The sequence below is a fragment of the Nuphar pumila genome, chromosome 8 (genome assembly GCF_984573655.1).
Source record: "Nuphar pumila chromosome 8, dmNupPumi1.hap1.1, whole genome shotgun sequence".
Taxonomy (NCBI): domain Eukaryota; kingdom Viridiplantae; phylum Streptophyta; class Magnoliopsida; order Nymphaeales; family Nymphaeaceae; genus Nuphar; species Nuphar pumila.
In genome coordinates, this window is record NC_143256.1 from 102,056,661 (window position 1) to 102,083,469 (window position 26,809).

Genomic DNA, 26,809 nt, shown 5'->3' on the forward strand with positions numbered 1-26,809 from the left:
ATTTAATTAAATTAATTTTTAAAAATACCAAAAAAATTTAAGTATTATATTCCTAGCCCCTTAAAAGAATTTCATCCACAAAATTAAAATGTACCGAATAAATATAGATATTGCTTGCGATTGTCATTCTTAGGTTCTTAGGTACACTCCTTTAATTTGTGATGTTGCCAACACACTTTCACTAATGAAATTGTCTTACCCTGAAGCACCTTTTCTCGACGGTCCACAATCTCCTCTATCAACAGGTCCTCTTACATTAACCTCCTAGTACTGAATAACATGCGAGGCATCTAGTATATACTTTCTCAATATTGAGACATGAAAGACATTATGGATGTGAGAGTATTGGGACAGTAGTGTCACTCGATACGCCGACTTACCAATCTACTAAAGGATCTCAAAAAGTCCAAAGTACCAAGGACTCAGTTTTTTCTTATTTCCGAACTTGAAAACACTCTTCGAAGGCAATATCCGAATAAAGATGATGGCAAAACTCAGATCTCTATGCCTTTGATCAACATAACTCTTTTGTCAGCTCTGTGCTGCTAGCAACTTTTGGCGAATCAAATAAACCTGGTCTATGATGTTTTTAATAACCTCCATGGATTCAATTATCCTAGCACCAATGTTATCCCAATACACAGAATATCTACACAACCTACTACATAGAGCTTCGTAAGGGATCATATCGATACTGACATGATAACTATTATTATATAAGAACTCTGCATGCTTCACATGCCTATCCCAATATCTTTATCACTCCAACGCGCATGCTCTGAGTATATCCTAGAGAGTCTGAATCGTTCTCTCAATTTTTTAATTGGTCTATGGATGAAATATTGTGTTGAACTTCAATCTGGTACCCAAGGCTCACTGTAACTGATTCTAAATTTGTCACATAAAATATGGAACTCGATCAAACTCGATCGAACATCTTACACTATATAATCTGACTATTTCGTTGATATACAACTCTGACATGCTCTCCAAACTCTGATTGATCTCAATCGATAGAAAATGAGCATATTTAGTCAGACGATCCTTATCGATGTCATTGCTCTAACTAGATTGAGCACTAGGAGGCTTGCCTGAGCGCAAGCACGAGCATATATTAGCATATTAGAACTAAGTTCCAAAAAGAGACAACCAACGACAAGAACCTTTTATTAAAAAAAGTCAAAATACAATAGAAACAATCATTTTAGTTTTTGGTTAGAAATTGTAGGCGGGTTACAGGTATGTTATCACAGTATGGGACTGGATCCAATTCTTATTTTAAAACTTGGGTCTAAGTCCAACTCATAATTCAGTATAACATGTTGACAAAACAGACCTGTCCGGTTCGGTCTGTCCGAAGAATCATCAGACAATAAATTTACAGAATAAAATAAATTCTATAATTTTTAATGTAGTTAGCTTATTATGTCAGACATAATCTCCAAGAAAAATTAGGTTTAAACTTCATCATAGCAGAGAATTAAAATTCACCCACTTCAGTCTATTTTTGTTCTTAAACTAGGTGTATTCTATAAATTTTAGGTTTTATAACAGAATTTCATGATTTTTAATTATGAAACAATAATGAATCAATGCACAAGATTTTTATCGTGTGTTTTTAATGTATAAACACATAAAAATATTGGCCTTAAATCTTAAATAGTTTGAGATCAGTAAAATCAACAAAAACATGCAGCTTCCATAAAATTTCTGTCAGGATAGAAATTTTATGCTATCTTGTAGAAGTCAAAGCTCTCAACTCGTACTCCAAACCAACCCAATTTTTTTATAGACTTCTCCTGCATATCTGAAACATCTCTCTAAAATTTAAAAAAATTTGGGTTTTTCATTTTGGAAAACAATAAATTTCTTTAACACTGGTCAAAATAGAAATAACAGAACATGCATTTTCAATAAACAAAAAAAGAATTTCATACTTTTCATAAAGAAAACACCATAAACATGCATATCATAATTTTAGTTAAACTAAAATACATCATATACATATATAGACTTCTAAGCATAACAGAATCACAAAGATCAAATTGATAATATAAATCAACTGCAGGATCCAATGTAATTTTGTAGGAAAACATGATTTCTCTAAAAAAGAATCGGTTTCATAAAGATAGATCTTATTCTTGGATTTTAAATCGGTTATGAACAACCAATATTAGATCTAACATAAACCTAATCTAATACATGCTATACATGATTAAATCTAATACAAAACATAGATCAAGATTCATCTAAAATGATTTTTTAAAAGAACACTTGATTTGTACTGCAACTTCTAAAAATGATTTTTGCAAAAATAGTTTTGCAGATCTTAATATTCCATGGACTGTATAACATCAATCCTAACATTAATCATAGCATATATATATATATGCATCTGAGAATCATATCCTAGCATGATCAAGCTCTGTAGCATCATACATATACCCATAGTAAGAGTGCACCTACCTCAAAAGCTGAAAACCAAAAACTAAAACCATTGATCTAGAGAACCACATAGGGGATATTGGTTAAGTAGGAAGGCCCACATAGAGGGGTGTCCCACCCTCTTGGACTAACTTTCTTATTTAATTACTAAATTCTAATTCCAATTAAATTCTTAAATTGAATTTCAAATCTCAATTAAATCCAAATTTTATTTAAGTTAAATCCACATCCAATCCAAATCTAAATAAATTTCTAAATCCAAATTGATATGTAATTAAATCTAAATTCAAATTCACTTTTAATTCAAATCAAATTGAAACTCAAATTCAAATTGAAATTAAATCTCAAATGAAATTCCCTTCAAATTGAAATTAAATTTCAAATAAAATTTAAATTAACTTGAGATTCACATTTAAATTCAAATTCAAATTCAAATAAAAAATCTAATAAAATTCAACCCACAATTGTGACATAAGAGGGTTGAGCATAGTCAGTCGGCCCTTAGGCAAGCACTTGATTCCTTGGACCATTCCCATGCATGAAAATTTTGTTTTCCTTTCTTTCTTTTGGACTCTGTTTTTATTTTCTTCTGCCCTTGACTTATCTTCTTGCATTAAGGTGATATGGAGGCCCTACACTTGGGATAAAGAGTAGTCCTTGGGGTTGCTATAGTTCTAGACCATGGCTTATGTGTATTTCTCTTCGACAGAATCAGAGAGTCTTATTATCCCGATTGGGGTAGCAGAGATTGTTCATTACTGCTTGGGTTGAGACAAGGGCTGAGAAGATGTGGTCTGTAGAGCTTGCTTGGGAGGCTTAGAGAGATCAGGTGCTTTCAGGGGTACTGTGGGAGCAGCCTAAGGATGACTTGAATTATTTGAATTGATACTCTTTAGTGTGGATGGGCCCACTCTGCAGCATATTGGTTTTAGAGGAAGCTTAGGTAGGATGAGGAGAGTTAGTCCCAGAGCAAGCGGCATCAGATGCTTTTGATGAGTTCCAGACAGAGGGAGATGAGGTAGCAAAGGGTGACACTAACTTCGTTTCCTACGAGAAGTTAGGGGTTGAGCCACCAGTATCTCATCCAGAGCAGGCATCAGAGGATGGATGGTCCGAACAACCTTCTCAAAAGTTTGAGGTAGTGTTCTCATTATCCTTTATTTCTGCTGCATTTTCTTTAAGGTTTGCAACTTTGAGCTAACTTTCTTTTAACGTTGCTTTTTCTAATAGGAGGAGAGGGAGATGTACCAGGCACAAAACAATAGTATGGAGGACACCTTGTTCGAGCGGTCCAACTTCTAGGAGCATATGCAGACTGAGCTTGAGGAGGCCCCATTGTACTGTAGCTAAGTTGACATCGACAATGATTAAGCTGGGGTACATTGTGGTAATGTTGAGAGCTACTGTAGAGGAGGCTTAAATAGAATGAGACACAACCTTTGATGAGGGTCAGGCGACTTCTCAGGCGGATTTGGTATGGCTCCAGGCTAACTTGGGATGCGAACTCTCTCTCTTTTCTTTGTGAATGAAAATATAGGCCTTTAACACTTAGGATAGTGATATAAATATCATACTCTGTTTGTGCTAATAGACCCACTTTTATTTATAGCTAGATAAATTTTGAACAAAACACAATTTTTTTTAAGATTCTGACACTGACTTTATGAAAATCTTTTATAGACAAAGAAGTGGAGCATCGCGAGAAAATGCGAACTCTCCTACAAGAGCTGACACTGATAGGGGAGTTGCATGCACTGATGAAGGTGTCAATGGCATTCTACCAGTAGAGGCTAGAGGCTCATGGGATCCAGCTTCTCACACTTGGAGCAACCACTTCTCGAGGGAAGCCACCAGTACCATAAAGAGTGAAGCAGAGCGGCCATAGATTTCGTCTTTGGCCTGGGACACTGCGGGATGTAAGTTGTTCTAGATGGCAGCGAGCAGAGACCCACATGCTATCAACGGATTAGAGGAGGCCAGGGGTCGGAGACAGCCAAGCATCCCAAAGTCGTCCTGCTCTATAGTTTCAATTTGTTTTGCTTTCTCTCTTGCATAGAACATGTATATGATGAACTTGATTACATAATTTTTGCTAATATGCTATGTCATGATATGCTTCCTTTTTCATGCTTGAATGCTTATGTGTGTATGAATGTGAACAATGAATATATGGATGATTCATGAGATGAACAGATGGATGGTAAGTGATGATGTGACTTCAAGCACATGAATATATTGTCTACAAATAATGATGATTATTTGACACAATCTGCTATAAGTCCAAAAAAGGCACTTGTCTACAAATATGAGTGATTAATGGGTTGATATTGATTTCCTTGTTTTTACATAAGAAATTGAAAACCAACACAAGTGACTCGTCAGATTAAATATACATGACATGTGGGACCAGATTCATCCTCAGCAAGATGATACATGATAGAACCAAAGCCCCCCAAGACTTTCATAGCTTTCAACATAATTGAATACTTGCCCTGCTCTGAACAAATGAATAGAAACAAATTTCTCCAATAGTTGTAATCATTGAATGCTTTGAACAAAGCGATAAACACAAACACATCATCAACAACAATCTCATCCATCAAGACTTCAGCAAGCATGAATTTTGTTTATATTATAACATTACGCCATCCAAAAAAAGATAATTATATCTGCATGTTAGAACAAAGACTTTTAACTACAATGTTGATGAAAAAAAAGACAAGAAAAATGCCTCAAAGCGCACACTAAGGATTTCAACAACTACATGAAGTTGCAAGTCTTCCTTCTTTTCACAGAATTCTATCACACTAGTAATCTGTAAGACAAAAAGGGTTTATGAGAAATATTCAATTTTAGTTCTCTAGAAAACACAAAATAACAAACAACCATGTTACCACTAATAAATAACTACACCAGTTTTTTCCTGGTTATCTAAAAATAAATAAATAAATAAACCAAAAAATCAACCCAATAAAACTCAAGGCTCCTAGTTAACTTCAACCCCAACCCATAACCGAAAATGAATCAAACCCCTAAAATCCTTTCTAACTTCATCGAGAAAAAGGAAAAAGAATTGTTGGGGGCAATAAACCACAAAAGAAAAAAAAGGGAGGGAGATCATAAAATCTATGAAAGGAGGCATAATGCCATTAAATGGGTAGAAACCCATACAATCCCTAACTTAATCCTATCCATGACAAATTATTTAACAAAATTAACATAACCTTAGCAAGGATTCTTCTTAGTCACATACCGCCTTAGAATAATATACCTTCGTATTGATTTGTTTGAATGTGAATGTCATCTCCTACGTAACCGTATGGATGGTAAATATCGAAACAAAAACCTTCTTTGTCATTTAAATTGATATGAAAATGTCTTGTTAATACATGTACCTATGATTTTTTTTGCATAATTGTTTACATGAAGCATGTGCTTTCCTGTTGAAATACATTATGCAAATATGGATCTGTGATAATTTAAATATTCAAAATTATATTTTAACATTTTAAATCACATAAAATTGATATTTACTTACCAGGCTGTCACAAGTTTGACCTCGTTTTATGAAAAAATATAAGTTCCAGTTCATGACATCTTGCATCATAGTGGATGTTGTACAGGAATGACATCAATTAATCAAAACTTCCAAGATCCAGAAAAATCTTAGGTTTTTTGTTTTCAAATCTTAAGTGTTTATTAAATAGAATATTTTTGTAAAGGACTTCGTGTATAGAATATGCATGATTTTGTTTTATACTTTGATTTGTATACTGTCGATACAAGAATCTAACTAGACCAAGATTTTAAACCTAAGTTTTCAAAGGTTTCAGCAGTTCATTTAAAAAGAAAAAAAAGTTTTAAATTTTTATGTATTTTTTAAGGATTGAAAATCCTAGGGCATTACACTTTTACTCCTTGCAACTGTGAATTTTTTATGTACTATGAAATTTCTTTTTCTTGTGAAATTTTGTTCTATATGATCCTTCATTTTTCAACCCCTCATTTGTATCCTGATGCCATATTTTTGCAACCCTAGGGTTCTTTTGGTCCCTAATCGGTGGTCCCCCAATCCTTCCAACGACATTGATGCTTTGCTACAATTCCTCATTGGCAGCGGTTCACCAACGGCAATAAACCTTGAAAGCATAGGTGGCACTTCAGCGTCTGAGGGTTTTTTCAATAAAAGCATGGATGACACTTCATCGACAGTGAGTTTTTTTCTATAAAAGCATCGACGGTGAGAACATCAACGATACTTCATCAACAGTGAGTTCTTTTCGATAAAAGTATCGACGATAAAAAGATCGATGATACTTCATCGACAATGAGTTTTTTCGGTAAAAGCATCAGATTGAATGAATGACTTGATTTTGTAAAAGAATGAAATGAACGCAAAATGCATGAGTGACTTCATTTTGTAAAAGAATGGAATGACTGCAAAATGTATGAGTGACTTTATTTTGTAAAAGAAGGTGCATCCACTTTAAATGGTTTTATGTCCTGCCAAGACTTGAGCAATTTCACTCATGCTTATGCATCATTGAATAAATAAAAACTAGAGCCCTCACCTGTGAAGATCAAGATCCACTATACCAGCATGAAGGACACTCAAGTTGTTTGAATCAGGTCACACAATGACAATGCTATCGACTGGGTCTTTAAAATTGACATTAATTGTGTAACGCAAACAAATACGTCTTTGACTCTGGTGTTCCATCAGCGATAGGAGGTGGTTTGGCATTAGGAGAAATTCTATCAGAAAAATAGACCTTAAGATTCATTCAAGACAATGAATAACATGATTACATGAGCATAAGTGTTCCAGAAAAATTGAACATCAAGGCCCAATTGCTCAACAATCTAGCAAAATATTATTAGTAATTATACTAATTAAACAAACAAACAAAAGACACTATAAAGAAAGCAAGCTTGTGTATTTTTTGCAACCTCATATGCAAATTTTTTGATGAGTTTCATGGGTCCATCAATTTTTAGTGTTGTGACCCACGAAATCGAATATTTGCAGCTGCGAGGGATAAAAACATTAAAAAAAGTGAGAACCTGCATAATTGTTCATTTGGCAGATTTGATAAATTATGGAGATTTTTTGAAAACATGTCATTTTTCAATTAAAGATTTGATACAAAATTAATAATAAATTTTCTATTGTCTTTCTTTAAACATAACAAAGTTCCCATGCACTTTTGAAAATCTTCTTAATGTAAGTGCTTTTTCAGATTATGCCGAAAACTTAGTCACAATTTGAAAAATTATTCAACAAAATATTACTTTGTTTTTTTATAGGCAAGTTGATTTTTTGTAGTTATAACCCAAAGAAAGTGCACCCAAGACAAAGACATGATCACACAGGCCTAGCCTGCCATACAAGTGGTCGTTGTGCCAACAACGTAAAACTTTGAGGCTAGGACCCCCACTCCCAGGGCCTATGCTGGGCACAGAGGGAATCAACCCATTAGAATCAAACTTTGACAGCCTGTCTAGCAGCCAAGGCTCCACCCCACTACACGAACTACCCTTGGGGCTTTCTGATAGGCAAGCTGGGGGATAGTGCGAGTGGGTATTGTTTCAAAAGTTTAAAATGGGATTTAATTTTTACAGCCTACAAGGGCCTTGCTCATTGGGTAGGAGCAACTAGTGAATGTCACCAAGATGATGAGACGTCACAAGTTGGAAACCCACAGGGGCGTTCTTTGCCGCAAGGTCGAAGTTGGGTGTACTCTAGTAGGTAAGGGGGATGACATGAAGGTTTTTATCAATCGGATGCCAGTCAATATGTGATTAGTGATGGGGGTGGGTCTTGGCATAGCCAAAAACAAAACTGTACTTTCTCAACTTTTAATTTCTTGTGAGGTTTTCAAATTTTTTTCATGCATCTTTTTCTAAAATTATAGCTATGATCAGACATCACAAAAATTACACTCATCGATGGGGTGGAGAGAATGGTATTCAATCGTAGCGTTGAAAGTGTAAAAATCGTGATAATTCAAGTGATCAGACATCACAAAAATTACACACTCATCAAATTTTTTCATGCATCTTTTTCTAAAAATATAGCTATGATCAGACATCACAAAAATTACACACTCATCGATGAGGTGGAGAGAATGGTATTCAATCGTAGCGTTAAAAGTGTAAAAATCGTGATAAGGATGCGTGGCAGCATTTGTTAATATGACTTGTCAGGTTCAAACCCAAGACACCTCGATCAGGATAATGCGACCTAACTATCTAGGAGGGAAGATCAGGTGCATTGTGATTGCACATAATCTTTGGGATTAGGTATATATGACAACTCAAAAATTTTGGGTGGTTAGATATGACACAAACTCTCTCTATCTCTCCTTTGACAAGAAGAGCGCAGCACCTTGACCTTCGGATGGATTCTGTAGCACGAGTAGTAGATCCTTTTGTGCCTACTGAGGACTGTTAGGTTCGAAGTCCATGAGCCCGTCTCTTAGTGGAACTGTCAAGTGAGCATTAATGTAACCATCACTCGCTCCCACTCATTCCTCGACAAAGTGAGACCCACAAGATTTTGGCCACCCATCCTTCCTCCTCCCAAAGACTGGGGGAGTGGACTGCTTGCTTACTATACAGTCTTATTAGGACGATAGTCCACATTTACCTTTCATTCCTCACCTGCATAAATTATAAAGGGTCTGCAAGACTGGGCAGGAGATCCAAAGTTCAGTGCTATCTCCTTCAAAAATGCCGAAGCTCTTCTCTGTCTTGGTCGCTTTCCTCTTGCCCTTCCTTCCTTGTTGCTCTCTGGCATCCCATGGAGCAGACGAGCAACTCAAGGCCATGTTTGTTTTCGGGGACTCTGTTGTCGACAATGGGAATAATATCTACCTGACCACTTCGTTATCGAAAGCGGATTATTTCCCTTACGGATTGGACATGGGAGGTCCCAACGGCAGGTTCACCAATGCAAGGAACCCTGCTGACATCGTGGGGCAGTTTCTAGGCCTCCCCCAATTTGTTCCTCCCTTCTTGTCTCCAAATGCAACGGGCAAAGGGATTCTCCATGGTGTTTGCTATGGCTCTGCTGGTTCCGGGATCCTTGACACCACCTTGAGCACTGTAAGTGGCAATATATATATATATATATATATATATATATATATATATATATATATATATATATATATATATATATATATATATATTCTTGTTTACCTACCATAGCCAAAAGTTTACCGCAATAAAAACTCTCACTCTCTCTCATCTTTGTCTTAAAACCAAGTATAGATTGCTAACAGCCTTTGTTTTTTTTTTTCAGTTAAATCTGAACTGTTTTCTTTTGTGTAGGTTTGTATATTCATTTCTGTGGATAATACCACATTGTCTATGCACCTTTGAACAAGTAGAACATATAAAAAAGATCAAATTATAGCCAGGAACTTTGGGGATTAATTAATGCCGCCTACAATATTCATCTTCTAATAATTTTGTTTTTTCTTTTTAATTACTTTTGGCAGAGTAGCATCCCATTGAACACACAAATCAATTACTTTGAAAATACCACACTGCCTGATCTGAGGTCCCAGATGAATGAGAGTCAACTATCTTCCTATCTATCGGAAGCCATGTTTTTCTTCAACTCAGGAGCTAACGATTACGAACAGTCGTGTTTTGATGGAAGTCCTTCAGAGATAGAATGCTCTTTGACAGACTTCACCGAATACCTCACAGGAGTTTTTATCAGACAGCTCAAGGTACACAATCAGTATTACTTTTGCCTCTTTTCATGATAATGTTTGTGAATCTCATTGTTCCTAACTGTCATCACCAGCACCAACTAGTCTATACTACAGATATGGGCGGGTTCTCGTCGCAAACAGGCTGCGCCTTTCAGGGAGAGCAGATCAAGTGATCTGCCAAATCAGTTTTTAGAAAAGTGATCGGGAATCCTCACTGCCCAAGCAATGGATGGTGAAGATGTCCAATCACTTTCTTAAAGTGATTTGACAGAACACCCGATCTGCTCTACCTTTTAAGTCCTGCCTGTTATCTAATCAGGTTGGGCCTATAAGTACTTCTATATTAGACTGGTAGAATGGTTAGTGACGGGCGCAACAACTGCTAAAGACCCTGGGCAAAAAACATCCTTCAACGCTAAAAGGGTGTTTCCACCTAGTGTATTTAGTGCCGGTTCTGCCTGTCGCTAAAGACATTTTATTTATAAAACAATGTTTTTTCCACCGCTGATCATGCAGATCAGCGGTGGATAGTCATCTGACCATCATCAAACACTTCACGTGTTTGATGATACGGTCTACTGTATATATATGATCTGCATGATCAGCGGTGAAAAAAACATCATTTTTTTTATCAAAAAAGGTCTTTAGCGGCAGGCGAAACCATCAGTGGAAAAGCCCTTTAGCGCTGAAGGGCGTTTTCTGCCCACCACTAAAGACCAAAAAAATTAAAAAATATAAAAAAATGCAGAATCGGACTTGTAGCGTGCATCTGATCTTGCCTCCGAGGACTGGGCATTCGATCATACGTGTTTTTCTGTATATGTATCGAGAAGAGGATGGTCCCCCTCATAAATGATCCACCCTTCAAAGTCTCAATGTTAAACATGTTTTTGGCAAATCATTTCATATAGATGTGATCTCCATGGTTGAAAACATATTATATTGAACTTCGTTGATGTATACATAGGATTTTACAAGGTTAAAAAATCAACGGTTGTGAATTTTTTGAAAATTTTCATGTTATAAAATCATACTTACATATCAAAAAAGTTTGATCGAAGAGTCTATTCATATGTTTTGAACCAATCACATCCATACAGTAAGATTGCCAAAAAACCATATCTAACATAGAGATTTTGAAGGGAAGACTAGGCTTTGTTCCTGCGTCTTCAACTCAACTATTTCACAACCACCAGCTGGCCACACTGGCGACCTCCAGTTGGAATCTAATTTTTATACCCAATAATAAAAGGTTTGTTTAAAACCCAAAAATGTATGCTCAAACCCCTTTACATATATGGGTCTAAACATTTAATAAGATCTGGGCCCAAACTAAACTCATTTAGGTTTGAGGTCTAATTTTTAACCTGATTCAAAAACAGGTCTAACAAAACTTGTACAGATCTTGTCAAACCCCTATCAACCACTTTACAGTCTTGCATAGTTAGCTCATTATATGATTCCAAAGAAGCCTACAGGCCATGCCCCACACAGTTATGTACAATGTGCCAAAACTTTATGATAAAAGAAAAAAAAATCGGGTTTTGAACAAAGCAACTCAACAATGTGTATTTCCTATTAAACAAATTCCACTGAACAGCTCTACAACAGACACAAATATCACATAGACATAAATATAGCTACATATTTTATAACCTGGATTAGTTAAAAGCATAATCTCAATTCAAGAGGGAAGGTGATGAGAACCCAAGAAACAGAAGGGTCATAACTAATAACCTATCATTAGAACTGGCATCATTTGAATCTAGAAGATTTACCCAAGCTACCTATTAGGAAAAGGATGAGAGAGAGAGAGACTGTAACTTTATTTTTACATACTTAAATGGCACTTCTATTGTTTGAAAATGTAAATTTATTTTTACCTGCTTAAACGACACTACTATCGTTTGAAAAAATTACACAAGTGCTATGTGACACTTGGTTTTTTGTGAAAAAATGCAAATGTCTTGACAAATTTCATAATTACATATTAAAAGAACATGGTATGACAGTCATTTAAAAAAGATCATAAAGAATCAAAATTTTTGCATCGAATTCCTCTGCTTCTGCTTTTATATATTGTACGAAAAGAACAGATTCACACACTTTAGCTAATCGGGCCAGGTGAGGCCTGACCTTATTTGCAACCTTATTGAAATAATTATGTGTAAATCACAATACGTAAAAAAAAAAGCATTATATTGCAATTTTAGTAGTTTTTTGTTTTATTTCAAAATTGGCAGCTTTTTATTTCTTTACGTTGTATCTTTATTTTGATTAATATTTTTTATTGGAAAAGTTTAGAAACGGAACCTGTCCTTTTGGCATAATTTAAAAAATTGTTGTATTAAGTGCTAACTGCTGGCTCTATTGGTTGCAATACTGTTTTTAGAGGGTCTATAATTTGGGCGCTCGAAAGTTTGCGCTGTTCGGTATCCAAGTGATCGGCTGCAGCCCCTTAGCCCGAACGAAGGCAATATCAGGATGCATGGGAGACTTCAATTATGCAGCTCGGTTGTTCAACGATCGCATGCTCGCCAACATAGACAGTATAACACAAGCAATGCCAGGATCACATGTGGTCTATGTCAATACCTATGGTTTACTCAATGAAATTCTCGAGGATCCTGCTGCTTTTGGTAATGCCCTACACTTTCTCAACTTGGTAATTTTACAAACTGTTCTTACCAGATGAGCAGAACCCTTGTGGCAACCATATAGTAATTTGATGAAGCAGTTTGTGCATAAATTGGTTTAGTGAGTTTCATAATGATGTTTGATGTTAATAGGATATACGGTGGACAATGCATCCTGCTGCGCAACGTCCGCCGAGAGTTATTACATTGCATGCTTGAAAGAGAGCAGCGTGTGCTCTAACAGATCTGATTACGTATTCTTCGATGGCGTGCATCCCACAGAGAGAGTGTACGAGAGAATCACTTTGAAGGCAATTTTCTCAAACCTCACAAGTGATGTTTATCCCTTCAACATCTTGCAACTAGCAAACCTCACCTCAGATGCTGCGGTCTCAGCTTCAATTTCAGAGTCATGGTCATTGGAGAACAATGGCAAGGACGTACAATAGATGGCTGCATTTTAAGTATATGCCCAATAAGGATGAGGATGGGGATGTCATGGTTAAGTATGTATGGAGTCAAATAATGTTATTGTTATAATATCTCACTTTTTGAGAGAGGATAAGAATGACTCCCAAATAACATCTACACACCATATTTCTTTAAGGCATGACATTCTCAAAGGACAAAAATTTGCAAGGTTTTAAGAGATCTAGTTTTATGTAAAGTACCTGAAAACCTTTATAATTAAAAAAAAATTATAAATTAAAGGTATTCTGCAAAATTATCTTCGATAGCCTTATTATGCTTTGATAAAATAATGCCCATGCTTTATGCCCTTTTTGCAAAATGGACCACCTTTTCTGCCATTAGGACAAAATAAATGGTCTCCAATGATGAGGGACACATATTGACCACGGTAGATGGCCATACTAAATGACCATCATACGCTCGACACATAACAAGACAAAAACAGAGTCCTCTTGGTCTAGGCACACTTGCGAGTGCTGTCCTAATCACCACTGATGCCGTGACACGCAGTGATAACTTCAACATGGTGATACTTTTTAGCCTCTTTTTGCAAAAATTATCCCCGTTTTTTTACTAAAAGAAGAGCCTATGGAATGAAGGAAGAATTGTTACTTTGCCACCCTTAGCCTTTAGGGTCTTTTAAAGAGGGTTAATGAAAAGATGGGGACTTATTGGCCAGTAGGGGTTGGAAAATGGTGTGCTTCCCGAAATGCTTAACAATTTGCCCAAGTGTGTGCATATCCAAAATCTCTAATTCTTGATTTTTTTATAACATTTGTGCCCCTAGAACTTATTGAGGTTCGATATATATGTTGTAAGAAGTTTGCAACCTTTCAATAAAAAAGAGATTCGCATAATCATTTCGTAAACACTACAAGAAATCTGTAGATTAGCGATGGTTGCAATCCGTCGCTGTAAAATTTAGCGACGGGTTAACAACTGATTAGCGATGGATAACTTTCATCGTAATTTCTTAGTCACTAATTAGCGACGAAAACTTTTTATTGCTAGTTTCGTCGCTAATTTACGATGAATTAACGAATGCCATGATTCATTGCAAGGCCGCCATTAATCTACATATATTTGGTTTTGTGACAGATACGAATCCGTCGCTATTGTAGCGACGAAATTGCGAGAGATTGAAATCCATCGCAAAACATCGGCCGATTCATTTTTGCGATGGATAAATATCCGTCCCTAATTCGTCACGAAATTAGAGACCGATACTAATTAGCGACGGATAATATTTGTCACTAATCTATTATAAATAATAAAAATAAATAAAAAAATTTGTTTAAAATATAAATATCAAGAAAAAAATTCTCGTGATACAATTTATATATATTGTGTATAAAAAATACATATACAAAGCAGCTGCAATAATTTATCGATCCACTATAATCCTCGTCAAGTTCTAATTATTTACAAGTTAACATTTACAAAGAGTTTCTTTTGAAACAACAAGAAAGTACAACAAATTCACCACATAATCTAATCATCACCAAGATTTTGTGCATCATCTTCTTCATTGTCTCGATCTGCCCCTTCATCCATGCCTCCATCAACTCCTCTACGCTTCTCCAGCATCTTACAAGAGAAAAAATGTTAGTATTGTTAAACAAAATATAATGAAATAAATTATATGCAATGCACCTAATCTAAGGCAATCAAAGTAACATGAGTGAATTACACATAGACTAGCTAGCAATAAAGTGAATGATATTAACAGAATTCAGATATGTGTTCTAAGGCTCACAGAAAAAAATTCATAGTGATTCAATCATGCAAATATGTGTTCTAAGGTTGTCAAAAACTCTCATAGTGATTCAATCATGCATATATGTGTTCTAAGGTAGTGAAAAAACTATCATAGTGATGGAATCATGCTTATATGTGTTCTAATGTAGTAAAAAAACTTTAATAGTGATGAATTTATGCATATATGTGTTATAAGGCAGTAAAAAACTTTCATAGTGATGAAATCATGCTCATATGTGATGAAATAATGCATATACTAGCTTAAAATCTAACAACATGAAACAAATGACATGAAACTTTCATACCTGAGAGGCACCAGCAGATGAAGATCCCCTGTCCCGAAAAAAACTGCACAACTCATTACGGACAACGTCAGAAATTGCTTCATGTAAATAGTCACGCATTGTGTCCTTAACAAGCTGGCGGACACCATCCCACGAATTAGGTGGGTCAGTCGGACGCTTGGAGTTGATGCTGGTAGGAGAACTCTGAGAGTCGTGACTGGAGGAGGTAACGACTGGTGAGGTGTTCATATTACTCCCAAACCCGAACACATGACCCTTTTTTGTTTCACCTATTGCAGTCACCCATGCTGTAGGATCAAAAGACGGATGCTGAGTGGAGTCATTGCCATATCGCTCTACCATTTGTTGCTTATGTGACTCCTATAAAGTAATGATTATAGTATAGAATAATAATTAAGAATTAGAATATTTATGATAACTTGTATATTACAATGTTTATTAATGCAATAAATACATACCATTGTCGTTCTCGCCTTCTCTGATACAAACTCTTCCGTGCTCTTACGTTTATGTGTTTCAACAAACACATCCTTGTAAGGCACAATGCCTCCTTTTTCTGCTTCCTGCAAAGTTAAATGATAAAAAAATTATTTAAAAGGTATGCAACAATACTTATAAATTTGACAATATATATATATTGATGAGTTACCGTTTTCTTCAGGTGGCTCTCAAATGTCCTAGATCCACCTGTGTGTAGATGAGCATCAAGCATCTTTGCTTGATTTTATGCAACCTTCGTTGAGTGGTTTTGAATTTCATGCCTCGCCCACTTGTCACACATTGCATCCCAAAAAACTGACCTGATAGTAGAAGGGTCATGGCCCTTCCACTGCAGTGGATCATCTATCCCACCAGATATTTTTTTTGTTTCAGTCTTCATATTATGCAGCATGTCTGCAAATCGACTGACAGTCACCTTCTGCCACACTTGCCTCGTGTTTTGCTCCTCCATTGCAGTCACAAAGCGATTTGAAGCCTATAAATAATTTCAGAAAGTTAGTAGGCATGACTATAACAAAAAATTAAATATGAAACACATTAGCTATGAGAAACGATTATATACCATGAATGAGGATCATAATTTGTCCAACACCTCTTTCGGGTACTCTTTCCATTGAGGGATCGGTCTTGGTAGATGTTGAATTAGTGACTGCCTAATCTCTCATATTATTTCTTCTGGCTCAAACCTCGATCTACACATAAATTGGTGCACATTAACTATCGTTATACACTATTTATAAGATAAGTATTGGATAAGTGAAAATAAAATACTTACGGTCGATTATCGATATACACTATTTGAATGAGTCATCGTGTGTCAGACTGAAAATACCCTACATCCAGTGTTGTCTCATGACTTGTATGAACAACTGGTGTAGGTGGGTCATGTGCAGGCGAAATATCATCTGTAGAAAAATGAGTTAGAAATTCACACAATGCGTATTTAAACTAATCAAGTATATAATTAGTTAAAAGATATACCTATCGAAGCAGCCTGTGAAGATGAAGGCTGGGACTGGCTACCACTGAATGCTCGACCACTGTGACCTCTACGGACCATATTCTAACAAATAAAAATTTTATTTGGATCAGTTACACAACTCTATATCATCATAGATACATAATCAAATCAAAAATAACTTCATACAATGCATTCAAATATCGCAATACATTCAAATTATTGTAATATATTGCAATACATTCAAATCATAACTCGATACCTATCGAAGATACATAATCAAATAAAAAATAACTCCATGCAATACATTCAAATCATTTAAATCATTGCAATACATTCATATCATTCTCATCAAACATTGCAATACATTAAAACATACGATATGACATCACTTGCTAATCATGGATAACTTATCCTTAACTTGCAATATAATTGGATCAGTTACACAACTCTATATCTTCATGGATACATAATCAAATAAAAAATAACTTCATGCATTGCATTCAAACATTTCAATACATTCAAATCATTACAATACATTTCAATACATTCAAATAATTCAGATCAAATATTGCAATACATTGAAACATAAGATATGACATCACTTGCTAACCATGGATAACTTATCCTTGCAATATAATTGGATCAGTTACACAACTGTATATCTTCATGGATACATAATCAAATAAAAAATAACTTCATGCAATACATTCAAATATTGCAATACATTCAAATCATTACAATACATTTCAATATATTCAAATCATTCACATCAAACATTGCAATACATTAAAATATAAGGTATGTACTACAAGATATATTTCACTAGCTCGAGTATGCTTCATCATCATTTGTTTGACTTTCATGTTCTTCTTCTTCCTCTTCGTCCTCTTCTTCTTCTTCTTCTTCATTGGGCGTTCATCTACTTGGTATATCATTTGGATCACATTCTTTCATATGCGTGCCATCGAACAATAGAGATATGACATACATACCATGTGCGACATCGTGACCATAAGATAAGTCATACATATCATCTGATTGATAATAATCACCCTCTTCAGCAATCTTGTCTTCCTGTAACTGATCATACTCGGGGTATAGTTTAGACTTCACCTTGCAAACTGCCCACCATTCATTTCTATCTAACTTCCTTCTATTCAGATATGAAGTATAGTAAACTTGTTGAGTTTGCGAGGCTAATATGAATGGTTCATACGTTCCAAACTTTGATTTATAATTCACCTCCATAATGCCTGAGGCTTTGTCGACTCTTGTTGTTGTGGGATCAAACCAATGACACTTATATAAAATTACCCTATTATTTATGCCTAAGTAAATCAACTCCATTATTTCTTTTATAACACTGTAGTAGTCATATTTATTTTCACTGTAGCTGCTATCCTTGACACACACACCACTATTCATCACTGACTTGTTTACACCGTAGTCTTTTGTATGGAATCGATAACCATTTACAATGTACCTGTTATAATATTGCACAACTTTGGTCGAACCATTTTATAAATCACATATTTCTTGATCATTAACATCACCATGGCGGACCTACAAGCATAAACAATGAATGTTATCATGACCAATTAAGTAACTTATTATTGTTTACACGAAAATAATGTATGTCATCATCCTTACCAACTTTTTCAATCATGCCACAAACTTATTTTCACGTTCTTTCTGTACTTCTGCATCAGTGAGAAGTGGAAGTTCTCTTCGCAATTCTAGATCAAATCGTCTGCACTTAACAAATAATTATATTACCGAACCATGTACGTAGAGAACTTAGTGTAACAAATTATGCATACTTACTCAATGTAGGGGTCGATCTCTAAGGAATTAAAAAGGATATAGATTTGTGTTGCGTCTTGCTTTCAATCTTCCAAGAGTCTTGACCGACAACTACCAAAGGCATGCCCAAGTGGTTGAAATATCGACAGTTTGTCAATTACAGTAAATTGTTCTCCATCATCATTACGAGGTGGGAAAGTGTAATGTGTTGGAATGCGAGGTTCAAAGTACATAGATGAAAATTTTGAAATTTCTTCTAAAGTGTATACCTCACAAATAGAACCCTCTACTCTTGCTTTATTCTGAACCTTTTTCTTGAAGTCAAAGATGCATCTGTCAATAATATACATCACGTAATACAATAAATTTTTCAATAGCATTGAAGAGAAAAATATATAAAAAAATATACCTTTCAAATGGGTACATCCACCGATATTGCACAGGACCACCAACTCTTAGTTCATATGGCAAATGTATGATCATATGTTCCATAACATCAAAAAATATCTTTTCTAACTGACAAATAGTAGTGACGACAGAATCCTCAAGATTCTTTATCTCAGATAGTACGACTTCCTATGCGCACAATGTTCTAAAAAATCTACTCAACTCGGATAATACCCCCATATAGGTTTGTCTAACATATCGTGGAATGCTAGAGAAATCAACCATTGCATAATAACATGACAATCATGGCTCTTCAACCCATATAATTGTCCCTCATCTATCTTCACAGCCCGAGCAATGTTAGAGACGTATCCATCTAGAAATCTCAACTATCTCAACCATTGACATACCTCCTTTATTTGATTTGGTCTAAGCATGTACCTTACCTTAAGTTTTAGTATTTTTCCATTGTACTCTTTGAGTTTCAATTCTGGTCTTTTACATATTACTTTTAAATCCATATGGGCCTTCGGATTATCTTTTGTTTTTTTTTTATATTCATTACTGTATTAAACACATTATCAAACACATTTTTCTCCACATGCATTACATTCAAATTATATCGTATCAATAAGGTCGACCAATAGGATAGTTCCCAAAATATAGATTTCTTTTTCCAATTGTGATCCTTCCCAAATTCACGGAAGGGCGTCGGGCTACGGGCATCTGTCAGTCCATATGGAATGTATCGCAACTTTCTTAAAATCTTTATGCCAGACAACCGTGTAGGTGGACCTTCCATTTCAGTTGTGCCTGCTTAAAACACATTCCTTTGTCATCGGAACGAAAAGTCGCTAGGTAGAAATCGACGATGACAATCAAACCAGCACGACTTCCTTCCATGTGTCAATCTAAAAGATTTTGTATCTTTCATGCAGTACGAACATGCCAACCTCCCATCTGTGATCCAACCAGATAACATACCATATGCAGGGAAATCACTGATTGTCCATAGAACAACAACCTTTATATTGAAATTTTATTTTTTGTGGGCATCGTACGTGAGAATACCATCATCCCACAGTATTTTCAGTTCATCAATCAATGACCTTAAATATACATCAAGATTTTGGCCAGCTGAGGTCGAACTAGGGATCAATAGAGACAAGAAAAGATTTGAACGCTTCATACACAAGCTTAGAGGAAGGTTGTATGGGGTGACAAATACTAGCCAATACGAGAATGAAGTTGATCTACCTCCAAATGGATTAAATTCATCTGTACATAAACTGAGCCTAACATTTTTCACTTCCATTGCAAAGGTCTGATGAGTACGATCAAAGTGTTTTCAAGCTTTCGCGTCAACATGATGCGTGATTTTGTGTTCATCATGTCAAACTTTATTTGCATGTCATCTCATGTGTTTAGTTGTCCTTAAAGACATATACAATTGTTGCAATCTAAGGGTGGAAGGAAAGTAGCGAAGCGACTTGTATAACACTTCTTTTGACCTCGTGATACCATTGCCTCTTGTATTTAGCTTGAACCGAGAATGCGCACATGACGAACATGATCTGCTATTTTCCTAATCTTTGAAATACAACATGTAGTGATTTGGACAAGCATCTATCTTTTGATACCCCATACCTAGAGCGTTAACCATAAACTTTGCATGATAGAAAATTTGTGGCAAATTCTCATCTTTGAGCAACATACTCTTCACAATGGAGCACAAACAGTCAAAATATGATTGACTCAAATTAAACTCGGACTTCAAATTCAATGGTTGAAGAACTGCAGACAAGATAGTGTGACTCTCGCAACCATTTCAAAGTGACTCATCAGTATCTTTAAGTAAATCATAAAACCTACTAGCTGCATCGTTTGTTGATTCTTCCTCTACTCCAATTGGTACATCAATAGGATCCATAGCAGAACCCAGTTTTGGTCTTGCAACATCAAATATCAAATCCACATATGAATTATCGTGCACCACATCCACCGGTGTGTCAAAATGGTTTTTAAATTCTTCACCATGAATCATTCAATTCTGATAATTACTCATAAAATCATTCTTGTATAGGTGATGTCTAACGCCATGAGGTTCTACAAATCGATTGTTCTTACACATCATATAGGGGCACCTGATCTGACCTATGGGATCCACTGTACTGACACTTGCCATTGCAAATTCAATAAAATTGTCAACATCATCCATATATTCAAGCGATACCTAATTGTCAACTATCCTACGATACATCCATTCACGATTTGTAGTCATTTTGTCGTATGATGTTACAGATATTATCCTAACCAGTTAAAAGAGAATCATAAGAATGCCATGATGAAGAAAATATCAAATTTATCATGCATTCATGGTAGATGTAATGATTTGATATTAATATAACACACACACACACACACACACACACACACATATATATATATATATATATATATATATATATATATATATATATATATATATATATATATATATATATATATATATATATATATATATATCAAATCATTACATCTACCACAATGATGTCATTCAATCCCAAGAACAATGATGCATGCATTGATAATTTAATATTTTCATGTGAAAAACCATTCATTTGAAGCATATTTTAAGCATTGATAACTTATCATTCATTGTCATATGCAAACTCATTCATAACATGATACATTCATTTGAAACATGTTTTCATGATATAATTTCACATGAAAGGCATAATCAAATTGAAAATAACAATATGCAAGCATGAATACAATTACATCAAACATTACAATACATTCAAATCAATCATATCAAAACAATGTCAAACATATACATGCAGCAAATACACTCTAATATCCCACTAACTACTATCATGGAATCCAAACACCAAAAATGAGAGCATTTCTATTTTCATACATTAAAATCATGCTCAGCATGATCTCCGAACTCCATCAAAGCAATCCTAGATATCCACAACTATTGAGTGTGTGGACAAAAAATTATTGCATCCAAGAAATTAAATAACTTGTGATGCGCTTGTATCACTTACTCACCACGGGTATTTACCCGATTTGCATGCTATTGCCTTTACATTTTATTTTTATTTCTTTTTGCATTTCATTTTTAGCCACATGCGATGCTTAGCACTAAGCATCATGCAATTAACTCAGCTACACACCTGCAAAGCACAATTATATATGACCAAGAAAAAAAAAAGGGAGTGCAGGGGCCAAAAGGTCCTTGCGGCTCTTGAAAATGAAAAGGCAGGGGCCGATGGCCCCTGTCAGACCAAGACAAAAAAAGGGATGGGGGGCGCAAGGGCCAAAGGCCCCTGCGACTCTTAAAAAGGAGGAGGCAGGAGTCAATGGCCCCTGCCGAACCAAGACAAAAAAAAAAAGAACCCTAAGGAGACGATGCAGAGGGAGAGAGGGATCACTTGAGGTAGAGGGAGCATGGATGACGATGAGAGGGAGCACAGACGGGGGGCTCCAACGAGGAGAGGGAGCACGAACGGGGGGCTCCGACAAGGAGGGGGAGCGTGGACGGAGAACTCCAACGACTGAGGAGGCTCGAGAGGGAGAGAAACCAAGAAGGAGGAGGGGGGTGACCGGACGGGGTCGGTCGCCCGACGAGGAGGCACCGATGGAGCTGCCGGAAAAGGGGTGGCAGTGGTCGGATAGGAGGATTGGCGGAGACGCGCAGTGGAGACAGGAGAGTTAGGGTTAAATTTGGGAGAAATCAGAGAGAGAGGAGAGAGATTGTTGCGACTTAGATGGGCTAATATCAAAAAATAGTGACAGATTAACGATGGAAACATTTTGTCTCAAACTCTGTCGCTAAGTAGAGACGAAAAACTTATGACATTAATCTATCACTACGTTGCGATGGAGTCTGACACAGAACTTTTCTGTCGCTAATTAGCGACGGAATATGAGATGGAATATTTTCGTCGCTAAATCTGCAACAAATTTCAATTTTAGCGGTGACTACTTTTCTCTCGCTAAGCCATCACAACTTTGCGACGGAAATAATCCATCGCCAATTTCTGTCGCTAATTAACATTTTTCTTGTAGTGAAACCTCATGAATTTTGCATAAATAAAATTGTGAAACTAATTAACTTTCATCCCAATAAAGAATATTTTTATATCAAACACGTGTGTCTCTTATGATTCATAATTCCTATGTGAACCTTCTCTAATTGAAAGGTTCTAACTCAGTAGGTTCGCCTCATGTATTTGTGGCTATCTCAAAATTTTCATGTATGTCATGCATTCTTCTTTGAATTGAAAGCTAGAGAAGCTTCACAAATATAGTATAATTTTCATGAAGATATCCTATGAACCTTCCTTAAGTAAATACTTTTCAAGGAGGTCCACAAATGTGTGCTAAAATTCACAGTCACCCATTGTGAATGTCTCAAATGTTTTCACTCTAATTTGAGATCTGCTAATACATTATGACCTTCACAAATATAGTATGACCTGCGCAAAGAAAACCTACGAACCACCTTTAACAAAATACTCCTCATGTACATCCGTAAATATATCATGACATTCACAAATACCTGTTGTGAATGTCTATACCTTCACTTGCTTGCCGATACATATATAAAGTTATTGCAGTCTTTTTTTGTCATTTTTTGATTTGTTTCTCGCTAGAATCCGGACCCTTTTCCCTATAAAACCCTAACCCTTTTTCCTCTCCTTTTTGTGGTTATTCCTATGAAATCATCTTGCAGCATTCTAACGAGGTTGCAACATCCTTTCGGTCAACTTTTCCGTCTTCTGATTAGATATTAAAGTGAGTTCCATATATATATATATATATATATATATATATATATATATATATATATATATATATATATATAAATATATATTGTTTCTTACATTGTTAACTTATTTTTTTATAGATATATACTTAATACGACCTTTTAATATTTGTATTTGGTTGTTGTTGTGGATGATTTATGTATGTTTGTCTATGCTTTATTTAATATTTGAAACAAGATTTTTTATTTAGGGTTTCTATGTTTAGGGATTTTTAAATAGATAAATATATTTATTATATTGGTGATGACTTTTATTTATTTTCTTGTACTTTATTTGATGTTTGGTGGTTTTGTCTTAGCGCAATGAGGTTAGAGTTGACTATGCACTAGCATTCAATTAATGTGAGTTGACTGTGCACAAACATTTAGTAGAAGTTAGAGTTTTTGTAGGCAGTGGTTTTCAGAGTGGTTGTTGTAGATCGATTTGTTAATTGAATATATGAAAGATATATGGATGACATTTTTGTCACATGATATTTTTATTAGATGAATGATATATTGTGTGATTGGTGTATGCATTTAATGATGACCTCTAAAAAGGTTAAAGTACACTACCGTAACACCTATTACCCTAATTAGATATTTATATTGGTTTCCAAAAATAGTAGCTTTAAAGAATTTATAGCTTTGATGTCTTATAAAACTAGACATGCTAGAAGAGTTATTGAACCTCGAGTATAGTTATTCTTCAAACGTGGATAGAAAACAAATATGGATAGATGTTTTGGACAGTGATGATATAGAATCAATATTATTTATTGGTGGTGTGTACTTGGATGTTCACAAAGTTAAACAATGAGCAATTGCTTTTGAATTTGAACAATATACAGTTAGAAGTGATGTACAAGAAGAAGTAGATGAAGGAAATGATATGAATCTTGTGGAGAATGTGCATCTATCAAAAGCACCGTCTATTAAGCTTATTCATTTGGCAAACATCCAACTATCCCAAACAACATGTGATATTGATGTTCTTAATATGCAAGCAAAGGTCATACGGTTACCCGAACCAAATAAGGATGTAAATATTCGATGTGCAGACAATGAAGAACTTTCACGAACAATTAATGTTGTGCATGACCTAATGATCACGAAAGAGGATATAAAACTATGTTAGCAAACCAATGCTATTGATCTTCACCACAATCATTTATATAACATCTGACCTTTCAAGGTAGATGATACAACTAGGTACAAGTTGTTGGACTTTGTAATTTATGCTTGAGATGTTATTTTTATGGGTTTTATAAAGGATACTAAGGGTTACCTTAAAATTCTATTGATTAAATAAGAAAATTATAAACAATCAGCCAATATAGGGTAGACAATCTGTTGACTTGTCCTTGTAAAATAAATTGTTACATGAGCACAACATAAAGAGAACAAAACCCATAGCCAGCAAGGGGCTCTCACCCTAGCAATATAAAATAGATATGAGGAAAGGGCTGGAGAAAGTGAGTTGTGACCAAAACAAGTAGTAGAATCCCACCTACACCACCTCGAGTTGTTGGATATTGATACAATTTAAAAATAATATTTTTAAAACAAGAATTGCACACCAAATGATAATTTTAAAACCAATTCTTGCACTCATTGCAGAGTAGAAAGTCGGATCATTGCCTTAGGGAATGGAACTTAGGCAAAACAATTTACTGAAATCTTACTTTATTAATAACTGAAAAAGAAAAGAATAATTACACTATCTTTTAATTACAATGCTATTTGAAAATAAAAAATGACAAAAATAATAAAAATTTTAAACTAAGCTCAGGCCTTTTAACAAAATCCAGGGAGGTTTATGACTATATTCTTTTACATCCACCTCAGCCCACCCTCCTCCTTATTCATGGCTCAAATAGGGAGTTGTAAAATAAAATAAAGAAAACTATACTACCCTATTCTAAATAGTTAAGCAAAGAAATATCAATTAAGGAACTAAATTAACTAACAATTAAAAGGGTTAAATTAAAAAGAACAATAAAAAATTAATGAATTAACAAATTATACTAAACTAAAAATTAAAAGGGCAATTATTCACTAAGAAGAAATATCAACTATTCTAAAAGCTATTCTTACATTGTTAACTTATTTTTTTATAGATATATACTTAATACGACCTTTTAATATTTGTATTTGGTTGTTGTTGTGGAAGATTTATGTATGTTTGTCTATGCTTTATTTAATATTTGAAACAAGATTTTTTATTTAGGGTTTCTATGTTTAGGGATTTTTAAATAGATAAATATATTTATTATATTGGTGATGACTTTTATTTATTTTCTTGTACTTTATTTGATGTTTGGTGGTTTTGTCTTAGCGCAATGAGGTTAGAGTTGACTATGCACTAGCATTCAATTAATGTGAGTTGACTGTGCACAAACATTTAGTAGAAGTTAGAGTTTTTGTAGGTAGTGGTTTTCAGAGTGGTTGTTGTAGATCGATTTGTTAATTGAATATATGAAAGATATATGGATGACATTTTTGTCACATGATATTTTTATTAGATGAATGATATATTGTGTGATTGTTGTATGCATTTAATGATGACCTCTAAAAAGGTTAAAGTACACTACCGTAACACCTATTACCCTAATTAGATATTTATATTGGTTTCCAAAAATAGTAGCTTTAAAGAATTTATAGCTTTGATGTCTTATAAAACTAGACATGCTAGAAGAGTTATTGAACCTCGAGTATAGTTATTCTCCAAACGTGCATAGAAAACAAATATGGATAGATGTTTTGGACAGTGATGATATAGAATCAATATTATTTATTGGTGGTGTGTACTTGGATGTTCACAAAGTTAAACAATGAGCAATTGCTTTTGAATTTGAACAATATACAGTTAGAAGTGATGTACAAGAAGAAGTAGATGAAGGAAATGATATGAATCTTGTGGAGAATGTGCATCTATCAAAAGCACCATCTATTAAGCTTATTCATTTGGCAAACATCCAACTATCCCAAACAACATG

The 26,809-nt window shown here is 35.0% G+C and overlaps 2 protein-coding genes across 2 annotated transcripts; both read left to right on the plus strand.

The window, feature by feature from the left end:
* Positions 1 to 3,126: 3,126 nt before the first annotated feature.
* Positions 3,127 to 3,798, plus strand: LOC149830082 (uncharacterized). The gene is made up of 3 exons (XM_090015372.1): positions 3,127 to 3,211; positions 3,399 to 3,583; positions 3,676 to 3,798. Exons 1-3 carry the CDS (start codon positions 3,127 to 3,129, stop codon positions 3,745 to 3,747), a joined length of 342 nt encoding a protein of 113 aa, XP_089871498.1. The 3' UTR covers positions 3,748 to 3,798.
* A 5,379-nt stretch (positions 3,799 to 9,177) lies between these two features.
* LOC149830083 (GDSL esterase/lipase At4g16230-like) lies at positions 9,178 to 13,257 on the plus strand. The gene is made up of 4 exons (XM_090015373.1): positions 9,178 to 9,552; positions 9,951 to 10,187; positions 12,565 to 12,811; positions 12,962 to 13,257. Exons 1-4 carry the CDS (start codon positions 9,178 to 9,180, stop codon positions 13,255 to 13,257), a joined length of 1,155 nt encoding a protein of 384 aa, XP_089871499.1.
* Positions 13,258 to 26,809: the final 13,552 nt, after the last annotated feature.